Here is a 12,558-nt window from a genome sequence, read left to right on the forward strand (position 1 = left end):
TCAGATTGAAACCATGATCAAAGAATACTACAGACAAGGCCCAGAGAACAAAGAATACTATAGACAAGCATCAGTGGCCAGCACCTCACCTTAAGGTTGGAGAAAAGGTTTTGCTTAGCACTCGCAACCTACGGTCAGGCACAGCAATTGAGGACAGAGGTGAATCCCACCTAGGGACATAAGGCCTGGACGTACAGGCAAAGCAATTGAGGTCCAACCCTTATAGGGACATAAGGCCTGGACGGACAGGCACAGCAGTCAAGGACAGAGGGCATTCCCACCTAAGGACATAAGGCCTGGATGAACAGGCACAGCAGTCATGGACAGAGGTCAAGCCAACCTAGGGACATAAGGCCTGGACGAACAGGCAAAGCATTGAGATTCAACCCTTGTAGGGATATAAGGCCTGGGTGGACAGGCACAGCAGTCAAGGACAGAGGGCAATTCCTACCTAGGGACATAAAACCTGGATGAACAGGTACAGCAGTTGAGGACAGAGGTCAAGCCCACGTAGGGACATAAGGCCTGGACGAACAGGCACAGCAGTTGAGGACAGAGGTGAATCCCACCTAGGGATATAAGGCCTGGACAAACAGGCAAAGCAATCGAGGTCCAACCCTTGTAGGGACATAAGACCTGAATGGACAGGCATAGCAGTCGAGGACAGAGGGCAATCCCACCTAGGGACATAATGTCTGGACGGACAGGCACAGCAATCGAGGATAGAGGTGAATCCCTCCTAGGGACATAAGGCCTGAACGAACAGGCATGGCAGTCGAGGACAGAGGTCAAGTCCACCTAGGTACACAAGGCCTGGACGAACAGGCAAAGCAATCAAGATCCAACCCTTGTAGGGACATAATGTCTGGACAGACAGGCACAGCAATCGAGGACAGAGGTGACTCCCACCTAGGGACATAAGGCCTGGATGAACAGGTAAAGCAATTTTTTTTAAAATTTATATATATTCCACTTTTCACGCTTTTCCAGCACTTCATAGTGGATTACATTCAGATAAGAACATAAGAACATAGGGGGGGCGCTCTTGAGCAGCGACCAAGATGGCCGACTAACCACGGAGCTCCGCCAGACCTCGCTTTTAATCTTTGATTATCCCCGTTTATTTTTCACGCTACCTGACTGGGAACGGTTTATTCTTCCTTCAGAATGTCTGCTGTTAAATCTGGGAAAATAGATGCAGCTTTTGCGGCGGTTTCTGGGTCGAAACGAGCTAAGCCTGACCCCCCTACGCCTGAAAAATTGGCGGCTAGCAAAACAATGGCGTCTGCGGATTTAGTTCTTATTGAGCTCAAGCAACTAAAAGACATGCTACAGAAAAACACTGACGCCACGACTGCGATCGGATTTGAGCTGAAGACAGTAGCTCAACAAATGGCGCATTTTCAGTCCAGGTTGGACGATGTGGAGGCCCAGACCGCTTCAGTATTGATAACTGCGTCATCTATTCCCACCATTCGCCAGGAGATCACTCTCATGCAGGCTGAAATTGAAGATCTTTCAAACAGAAATAGGCGAAACAATCTTCGAATACTTGGTATTCCTGAGGGCATGGAAGGTACGGACGCTGTTGCTTTTGTCTACAACTTATTCCTTCTACTTTAAAGATAACTTTTGATAAACCTCTTGAAATAGAGAGGGCGCATCGGATCCCGGCGAGGCCTATCCGAGATTCGAGGTACCCGCGACCTATCATTTTTAAGGTCCTCCGATACCCACAAACACAGCTCATTTTGACGGCGGCGAAAACTCAAGCTCCTATTACTCACCAGGGCAACCCTATTCTGTTTGTCCCTTGTCTGGGGGCAAACGGAAACAATTTTTAGCCTTACGCCCACGACTCAAATCTTTGGGGGCACAATATGGTCTTCTGTATCCAGCTCAAATGCGGATTACTTATCTCAATCGCACACAAACTTTCACCAACCCGACAGCGTTGGAAGAATTTCTAAGTTCCCTTGACCGTTCATCCGAAATGGTAACCTGATTTTTTCCTTTTTTTTCTAGCTGGTCCTCAATTAAGGGTACGTGGCCTATTATCGGCCCTCAATGGCCTATACTTTACGATATTGCTGCGTTTATATATTTTTCCATGTTTTTAGATTTTACTTCAGTGTTCCATACCGACATGACTTTGTATTTTAATGTCTGATTTTTACTTTTAGACTCCAGGAACGGAACTTTTTGCTTTTGATCTTCAATCGTGTGGCTAGCGATTCATTGATCCTCTATTAGGATCACATTTATTTTTGTTTTTGGACGTACTGATTCTGGTCAGTTATTGGACTTTAGCCTCTGCATTTCCTATCAGGAATCGTTTGTTTTTCCTTTGGTTTCAAGAAGGGGACTCTAAAATTCTACATTATGGTCTGGCGTGAGAGAAGTTGGTTACTCGAGTCATCTGGCACTACAAGAGGCTCGTTTTCACGAAGTAGCCTGTTTGGCTTCTATTGTTTCTTTTTTTATGGCTTTTTACATCTTCCTCTTTTTTTCTCTTCTTATTATGCTACTGCTTTTTTCTGAGCTGGGAATTTTACCTTTTTCTGTGTCTTTTTTCTCACCCGAGAGGTTAAGTTTTTTTGAATGGTTTGATGGCTACCCAATCTACAATCATATTCTGCAATCATGGCTTCACAGATTACTGATATCAAGATCACCTCCTTAAATGTCAACGGCTTCACACACCAGATTAAGCGAAAAAAGGTGTTAACCTATCTTCAAACGCTTCATACCGACATTGCGCTTTTACATGAGACCCACCTTTCTTCTAATGAGGCCCTTAAACTGAAACAACAATGGGTGGGCCAAGTGCTGTTTAGCCCTGCATTCAAAAAGAAAAGAGGCACTGCCATTTTGATACATAAAAGGCTGGAAGCTAAAATTCTACATTCATCGGCTGATGAGGATGGTAGATGGTCCTTGGCTCAAATTCAGATTGCACAGCAAGTTTATCTTATCTTAAATCTATATGCTCCAAATGTGGATAACCCAATCTTCTTTCAGGACTTGTTTGCTAAACTACTTGCTTTTCCATCACTTCCATTAATTATTGGTGGTGACTTTAATCAGGTCTTGGACCCTTTTCTTGATAAAACAACTAAATTACACCCGCATATCACCAAATCTTGTAAAACCTTGCAGGCGCTCATGCGGTCACATGGGCTATCGGATCCTTGGCGTTTACTTCATCCTACAACCAAAGACTATACTTTCTTCTCCACTCCTCACAACACCTACTCCAAGATCGATCTACTTCTGGTTTCTAAACATCTGGTACAGCATATTAATGCAGCATCTATACAATCCATTTTGATCTCTGACCACGCTGCTATACAAATCTCTTTAAAGCTTCTCTCTACAATCTCTGCTGAACATAGGTGGAGATTTAATTCATCGTACTTAGCTGACCCACAGTTTCTCTCTACAACCCGTGAACACATTGAGGAGTATTTCCGGTTTAACGCAGCGACTGAGGTCTCTCCGGATAACATATGGCAAGCATTCAAAGCGACGATTCGAGGATCCATCATAAGCTATTCTATACGATGCAAGAAGGCATACCGTGCTATCCTAGCTGATCTTCAGAAAGAAGTGGAAGAACTTGAGCAACTGCACATCGCTACTCCCACACTACCCTCTCTCACCAGCTTGTTGAAAGCGAGATATCGCTACAACCAACATCTAAGCTCTCAAGTTCAGCTTAGTCTTAACAGTCAGAAGGCGATTTATTACGCTGAAAATAACAAATGTGGTCATTTGTTAGCTTCCTATCTTAAAAAACGTCAAGAAAGAAAACGAATTGATATGATTTTGTCTTCCAAAAATACACCCTTGACCACTGATGTGGAGATTCTTCGGGAATTTCGTTCCTTTTACGACTCCTTATATCAAACTGAAGCGGATCCTTCCAAGGCTGGCATACATCATTATTTAGACAATATCAATCACCCGACTCTCACTGGAGACCAAGCCTCCAGGTTGGATGCTCCTTTCACCCAAGAAGAGGTCACCTCGGCTATCACTGCGCTTTCTTTGGGCAAGGCACCTGGACCTGATGGTCTTTCTACAGACTTTTATCACGCTTTTAAAAAATCGCTTGTTCCACATTTGCATACTTATTTTGTATCTATATCTCCCCTTTCCTCTGGTCCATCTAACTTCAATGAAGCCTGTATGGTAGTTCTCCCAAAGCCAGGTCGTGACCCCGCCTCTGTTTCTAACTATAGACCAATTTCCTTACTAAATACTGACTATAAAATTTTCGCTAAAATATTGGCGACACGTTTGTCCTCCGTGTTGGGTGCTATTATTCATCCTGATCAATCTGGCTTTCTCAAGAATAGATTAATTGCTAATAATTCTCGTATGTTCCTTCATATTTTGACACAGGCACCTTCATTGTCTTCTCCTGCAGTAGCAGTTTCATTAGATGCGGAGAAGGCATTTGATCGTGTTGAGTGGCCTTTTTTATGGGCCTCCCTGGAATGGTTTGGTATTGGACCGATTTTTCTAAACTGGGTCCAAGCCTTATATTCCTCTCCCACATCTTTTTTATTTATTAATAATCATTCCTCCTCCCCATTTCAATTACATAGAGGTACCCGCCAAGGCTGTCCTTTATCCCCATTATTATTTAACCTGGCTCTGGAACCTTTATTACTAGCCATACGGCAATCAGTGAACATAGAAGGACTAAGTATTGGCGATCAAACATATAAACTGTCGGCATATGCCGATGATGTTCTTCTTTTTCTCGCAAATCCTGATTTTTCTCTCCCCTCATTGTTCACTCTCATCTCTGCCTATTCGGTGGTTTCTGGATACAAAATTAATTGGCATAAAACTGAGATGCTTCCCTTAAATTTTCTCGGCTCCTTGGTGAATATAGATGATATTCCAATTCACAAAGTAAAAAGTGGACTCAAATACTTGGGTATTCTTTTCCATGCAGATATTGATCTTACGATCTCCAATTGTGAAGAGTTGCTTCTTCGGCAGCTTAAAGAGGCGAATGTAACTTGGTCCCCTCTACACCTGAGCTGGTGGGGTCGCTTGGATTCCATTAAAATGGTCTTGGCTCCGAGAATTACATATGTCCTCTCCATGCTCCCAATTTTTTTTTCTAAATCCTTTTATACTCGTGTAGATCAGGTTCTTACTAAGTTTTTGTGGAATAACAAAACTCCTCGGATTGCTTTAACTAAGTTAAAACGCACTACTAGATATGGTGGGGTCAACTTTCCAGATTTTTATGTATACCATCAGGCCTATATTCTACAACAAGGCTCTCATTATTTTCTAAAGGAGACATCCTCTTCCACTTCCCCTAGGTGGCTTTCCATTGAATTGTCCTTATTGCCCCCTGCTCCTGTGGAATATTTCCATGGTGTTCCATTATCCCGTACTGCTAACACTAACCCTATCTTGAGGTCCCTACATCTAGCATTCTCAGAGTTCGATAAACTACGACCCAATACTACCCCTCCTTGGGCGCTTTCTAAATTTGCTCCACTGTGGCATAATCAGCGAATTAAAGTGGGTGGTAATCGTCTTAATTGGCCTCATTGGCAGAAATGTGGGATATGGTTCCTCTCTAGTATCCTAGATAATGGTCAATTATTCCCTTTCAATCATTTAAAAGATCTATTTCAGTTACCGACTTCTCAGTTTTATGCCTGGGTACAGTTACACCACGCTCTTAAAGAGGTGAATATTCCTACTGTATTATCTGGCTCTGACCCATTTTTGACCTCTTTTTATGCCCTTTACGAGGGGAAAGGACATCTTGCCTCTCGAATTTATAAATTTCTCAAGTCTAAAATGCCTCTCAATTCCCTTCGGGGAATACAATCCCACTGGATGTCAACTTTGAACGTTAATTTAGACAACAAACAATGGCAGGAATTATGGCAAAAATCTGTACGTATATCCCTTTCCTCGAGTTTAACCCAAACTTCTTATTTTGTACTGCATAGGGCTATATGGACACCGTGGAGAATCCACAGAGCGGGGTTATCTCAGGTTCATACTTGTTGGTCTTGCGCTAACCCCAATAGCACTCTTTCCCACATGCTATTTTACTGTACGTACGTTAAACAGTTTTGGGCTCAGATCGGGATAATCATCTCTCGCATATTGCCTCTATCAGGCCCCATTACCTACAACATGGTTATCCTGCGTAGTAGAGATCCAACCCTGGAGTTTAGCACTGCTCAAGGTAAATTGTTAGATTTTTTAATGCTCATTGCATTACATAATGTTCTAGCTAACTGGAAACAGAGTACTCTTTTCTCTAAACACATGTGGTGGAACTCTGTCTGTATGTACAGTAAATATGAGAAAGCAATGGCGATTAAGTTTAGAAGACTTGCTACCTGGGCGCAGGTGTGGAAGCCGCTTGACGAATACACTTTATCATTCACTTAATATTTGGGTAGCTCTTCATCCGAATCATGCTAATACGTATTATGGGGCATTATGTACTGCTAACCTCTAAGCGGGTGTCTTAGGTATCTGTCTTACTTATCTTTTCATTTTTTGGTTTCTTCTCTCTTCTCTACACTTTCCTTCTTTCCTTAACTTTTCTCTTTTTTCTATTCTCTATTTTCTCTTATATAATACCGTGAGGGGTTTTTGGTTTCTTATCATGTATTTATGTAATGCTTATTATATTGATCTGTAGATGACTATGCCATTATTGTATTAGTGATTGTTATGCCTCTCAATAAACATTATTCAAACAAACAAAAAAAAAGAACATAAGAACATGCCAAGATGGGTCAGACTAAGGGTCCATCAAGCCCAGCATCCTGTTTCTAACAGTGGCCAATCCAGGCCATAAGAACCTGGCAAGTACCCAAAAACTAACTCTGCCTTACCTGCCGCCTGCCTCTGACCCTGCTTTGGATATTGGATTTTGTCTCTTTGCTGTCTGACTCATCTCCAGACTGTCAATACCACTGCCCTGCTGGTAACTCCGGCTGCCAGCCCTGAGGTTCATCTCCCGCTGACGAGGAACCACGGTAAGCGTTTCTACCTGGTTATTGCAGCCCAAAGGTTCACCGATTCATTGAATCGTAACAATAAGTTTAAAAGTTTAAATCATGGAGCTGTTTGTTAGCTAGAGGTAGGTTCTGAATTCCCACTGACTGATTCCTTACTGTCTATTTAGAAGGAGACAGCCAAAGGAAATGCAGAACCATAACTCTGACTAATGAACTCCTCCCCAAGTGACACTTTTTAACTTATTGGTAACATTTTTTGTTAGTGTTCACTGCCTTTAGTTAGTGCATGATAACAACCAGTTAGTGCTTCCTATGTCCTATTAGGATGCACTAATTCCGAAATTAGAAAACTAGGTAGTGCACATTAATATGGCTTAATGCGCACGAACATCTAATTAGTGCGCACCAATGTCCCAATATTGCGCATTAAGCCCAAAATTAGAAAAACTGGTTAATGTGCACTAACGGGACTTAGTACGCCCTAACATGAAGTTATTACGTACTAAGCCCCATTAGTGTGCACTAACTCCGAAATGATTGAACACAAAATTAATACCTCCCAAATTCTTATAATAATGAAATTTGACAGATAACGACCCAAAACAAATCATTTTGCAAATTGAATTTTGGCCCTTTCTGGACTTCGGGGGGGGGGGGGGTGTTAAGAGGAATAAAAGAGAGAGAGAGAGCCTCTGGGGAAACCTTTACCCCTAGATTCATCAAAATGCTATAATATTGCATGCATAACACCCATGGTAAGAGAAAGAGGCATGTTTAGAATTACCACACCAGTAATATCACATATTGTGGTATAGTTTTTGCACCCCACAATACCTCTATTTCATGAGAGACAGAGAGAGAGACTATTTATAAGGTACTCATGGTAGTCAACTATTTATATCTCTACAAGAGGGCCAGCTAATAGCTCGAGATGAAGTGTCAGTGGTGGTTTAGCGGCCAATTTTACATGCAGAGTGAGATATACGAACCACACAGTACACCTTAGTGAAGTGCGGAAAGTCTCACAAAGATGAGATTTCTACTATGATATCTCAGTCTGTCTTGATGATACCCTGTTATAGAGTCCATCAAGCTAGGTTAGAGAACATTTTAGAAATCTCATCTTTGTGAGACTTTCCTCATCCAAATGACATCAAATCTTCACTGAGGTGTACTGTGCTGTTTGCACGTCTCACTCTGTATGTAAAACTGACCCCTAAACCCTAAACCACCACTGACATTTCACCTCAAGCTATTAGCTGGCCCTGACTATGGGCCAGCTAATAGCTTGAGGTAAAATGTTCTCTAACCCTAGCTTGATGGACTCTATAACAGGGTATCATCAAGACAGACTGAGATATCATAGTAGAAATCTCATCTTTGTGAGACTTTCCGCACTTCACTAAGGTGTACTGTGTGGTTCGTATATCTCACTCTGCATGTAAAATTGGCCGCTAAACCCTAAACCACCACTGACACTTCATCTCGAGCTATTAGCTGGCCCTCTTGTAGAGATATAAATAGTTGACTACCATGAGTACCTTATAAATAGTCTCTCTCTCTGTCTCTCAAGAAATAGAGGTATTGTGGGGTGCAAAAACTATACCACAGTATGTGATATTACTGGTGTGGTAATTCTAAACATGCCTCTTTCTCTTACCATGGGTGTTATGCATGCAATATTATAGCATTTTGATGAATCTAGGGGTTAGGGCCTGTTTTTCTAAGACTTTTCACCCACTACGTATCTATGAGAGAAAAATATTTTTAATAAGTCCTTACATCTCTATTTTGACTGATAAAGTCTAATCTTGCTGCATTGATGTGAACTTGTTCAACCAAGTCAAGCCCCAATTGTGGTGACATGTTTTGTGTAATCTTAAGCATGTTTTTCTTTGGTGTTCACCAAAATAAATTTGCTGTGATGGCTTGGCTCTACCATGATTAATAATAGTTCTAAATCTAGGTGGCAAATTACTGCATCAGTTGTACATCTTTAGCAAGCTATCATACCCAGAAATCACCTGCATTAAACCAGGCTGCGAAAACAAGGACAAGACAAAGCAGTTAAGGATGCAGCAGATCCAAGCAATTATACAGAGAGACAAGTTCTTGATTTACCTGTGAGTACCTATAGATGCCTGTAACTCTTGCAATTGCATGTGATGTTACTGAAGAGAAGCTTCCAATTAAACCAGCCAACTGGCCTTGCTGGTGACAGCTAAAGCCAGGAACAGGGTTCATTATCCCTGACAAGATCATCAGAGTTCCACATAGTGAAAAACCTGCATCAGTGCAAGAGTCAGAAATATGGAAGCCCAGGGTGATGTTGGGTAATATCTCCAAATTTTGGTTAATCTCCTGAATGGCAAAATAAAAGGCGAAGAGATGCCGAAAATAACGTAGGCTCCATCTGAGGGCAAGTAAACATATCTTTAATAGTTATTCAATAATTTAATGATTCATATATATTCTAACTGAGAAAAAGCATAAGCCATAGATATCTATGCAAGTGCACCATAATCTTGAGCTGCAGTACCTTCTCCTATGCCACTATAGAAGCTCACCACCAAAGTCTACAAGTGTTTCTCAACCCAGTCCTGCAACACATTGTGCTTCCTATGTATTGAGATGCCTTCCCTCCAGTCCCCATAATTGCTCATTCATTTCAATCCCAACTTACATCTTATTTATTTAATTCATTTATTTAAAGATTTTTATATACTCACATACACTTTGAGTATCACATCGGTTTACATAAAACATGAACTTGGCTTAATAACACTCTCCCCTTTTTATTCCATTACTGAAACCCTAAAACACACATGGATTCAATCCTGACCTACAGGTCACTCCTGCCTGATAATCTTAATGAAGGACTTGAAATCACTCAGTGTTTTTTTCATTGGCATCCCAATCCAATCCAATCCTATCCAACCCTGTTTGTCTTTTTAGACTGCTAATCCAAAGTGACCAAAATGTTAAGCATAGCAAATCAAATAAACTACATGCAGGACGTTTTACACCAACTGTTTTTGAAGATTGATGTCAGAACAGTATTGTTTATTTATTAATTTAAAACTTTTAAGTTCCACCTAATTCAGCATCACTGCTCTAAGTAGATCACAGATTAATATCTACATAATAATAATTTACACACAAAACGTTGCATCAGTACACATTATTCAGACAGACACACAATGATCATTGAAAATAAAATCAGAAAACTGATTAAATCATCACTTGAGAACCATTAATAAAGTGTTTTTAAAAACCTGTCTAAACAGGTCTTCAATTTGTTCTTAAAATATTTGCTGTCAGCATCTTATTTATGTCTCAGATTTCTATGCCACTATATCTTTGAGTAAAAGCAGCTTACAGTTAAAAATGTATATAATAGAATAAGTACAATAGCACAAACTACTAAAAAAACAAAGTTAATTCAATTAATTCAATTAAAATCAATAACTGTCATGCATGGAACAAGAAAGTCAATTTTCTTGTTAAAAATTATAAGCTCATGAAATGCGGTTACACATTAGAGGTCTCTCAAAATAAGAGGGTTTATAGATGTTTTCTAAAAGTCTCAATGATGCCTTCTTTATGAATATCAATGAATATCAATGTGCAGTTGATTTGTCCATGCTGGGCCCATATGCAGAAGCTTTTTTCTCTGCATTCGGTGGGGCATCATTTTCTGAAGGTCATTTAGTGGACAAGTTATCCAGCTAAAGTTATCTATATTACTTGTCCTTTATATTCTGCGAGCTGAACGTCTCACTCCATGTACTACTTCATAGTTATCTGGCTACATGTAACCGGGTACATGTGAATATATAGCAAGGTAGGTTTTTTAGCTATCCAGACTTGTGTGCAGGATAATATACTTCTTAACCAGAGAGCTTTAAAATATATCCGGCTAAGAAGCACTGTTAGTAACGAATCCAATAAAAAGAAATAATAGGGCAAGAAGGCTAATCCCCTCCCTCTGCCCAAAAAATTATACAAAGGCCCCGTCGGGCCGTGCTATCATCACCTCCAGACCCATTTTATTTCTTTAACAATCCCCGGTTTTTTACCCAGACCCTGTGTTCCTCTTTTTGATAAACTGTAGGATCGGCTGATCCTTCTCCCCTCTCCCTTCAGTTCCATCCACCTAACCTCCCATAAAGATGACAAATTGCACAGGTCCCCTTCCTGCTTTCCCCTGACCCTTCCCATCCCCCCAGGATCCCTTAATGTTGCAGCCAAGAGTGAGAGAACCTCTGCCCCACTCCAGGGACCTCCAGCGCTGCTCTGACAGAGGCAGCACTGGAAGCATAAGCTTGAATGTAAGCTTACATAAGAGGATTGTGAGGAATTGCAACCTGACCTTGCAAAACTGGGAGAGTGGACATGCAAATGGCAAATGACAAATGACATTTAATGCTTCACTATAGATAGGATCTAAATGTTAATATAATAAATAAATAAGTAAATAAGTAAATAAATGGGGTGCATCACTTTGCAGTTAGGGAAAGATAGCCCAAATTACTAGGGATGTGCAGCCAAAAAATTTCCATTGCATTCATGATACATATTCGTCGGGGGTCATTTCCGCTGCATTCGGACGTATGGATAATCCGATACGTTGATATGTGAATACGTTTTCGGTTCCCATTAAAGTCAATGGGGAAAGGATTTCCAGTCTATTTTTGGCTGCAGAACTGGGGTTTTATTATCAATTTTGATGAAACTTCTGGGGAGCAATCATCACAACAACAAAAGAGCTCCAAGGTACTTAGACTGTGGCAAAGTGGCACTAAAGTGGCATGAATAGCCTAAGGCACTGTAAAGGTGCAAAGGGGTACCAGAAGTGGCAAGAGTGCAGCGAGAGTGTCAAAAACACCACAGCTTCAATAGAGAGCACCGATAACAGATGCAAAAACCCTCGAAGGCAGCACGACAGGCAAAGCAGCACGACAAGTGGAACTGACATCCTACAGCAGAATGAAGGGGAACATAGCAAGCAGAAAGACATGCACCAACACACTGAGGAACCATGAGAGTGGCAAGAACACCACAAGGAGTTGAGTGAGACATCTGGTGATTGGCAGCAAGGCAGAGTGGCAGAAAGTTGATAGGGGCAAGACAGGATGGCAGAGCCGAGGTAGTCAGGTCCCTGTGGTTTGATAAGGGAAAGACAAGGAGGCAAGACAAGATGAGGCTCAGCATGTGGTGGGACTGTCAACTGGGCGTACTGTGCACCCGACCCGTCTTGAAACAGGGACCAGGGAGTCTAACTCGAGTCCTAGGACCTGAAACATGATGAATTATGCCTGGGTGGAGTGGAGCATCTACCGGTGCCAATTTTGGTGGTAGTAGCAAATATTCAAACAAGAGCCCTGGGGAGAATTCCCTTTCCAATGAGCAGGAAAGGGCTCCCTAGAATGGGTTTGACCCTAAAGTGGGGGGTTTCCATTGGGGTCCAGTGGGCTCTCGCTGGTCTTTTAAAATCAGGCTGGCTGCACCCGGGATTCCCAGGGACTGTAGTGTG

The 12,558-nt window shown here is 41.6% G+C and overlaps 1 protein-coding gene across 1 annotated transcript in view; it reads right to left on the minus strand.

Moving 5' to 3' along the window:
- The window catches only part of LOC115077688 (vomeronasal type-2 receptor 26-like), a 119,827-nt gene that overhangs the window by 93,456 nt on the left and 13,813 nt on the right, over positions 1-12,558 (minus strand). Inside the window, exon 2 of the mRNA XM_029579979.1 lies at positions 9,144-9,435. Within this exon, the coding sequence (XP_029435839.1) occupies positions 9,144-9,435 (292 nt within the window). The remainder of the gene's footprint in view (positions 1-9,143; positions 9,436-12,558) is intronic.

The sequence above is a fragment of the Rhinatrema bivittatum genome, chromosome 16 (assembly GCF_901001135.1).
Source record: "Rhinatrema bivittatum chromosome 16, aRhiBiv1.1, whole genome shotgun sequence".
Lineage (NCBI taxonomy): Eukaryota > Metazoa > Chordata > Amphibia > Gymnophiona > Rhinatrematidae > Rhinatrema > Rhinatrema bivittatum.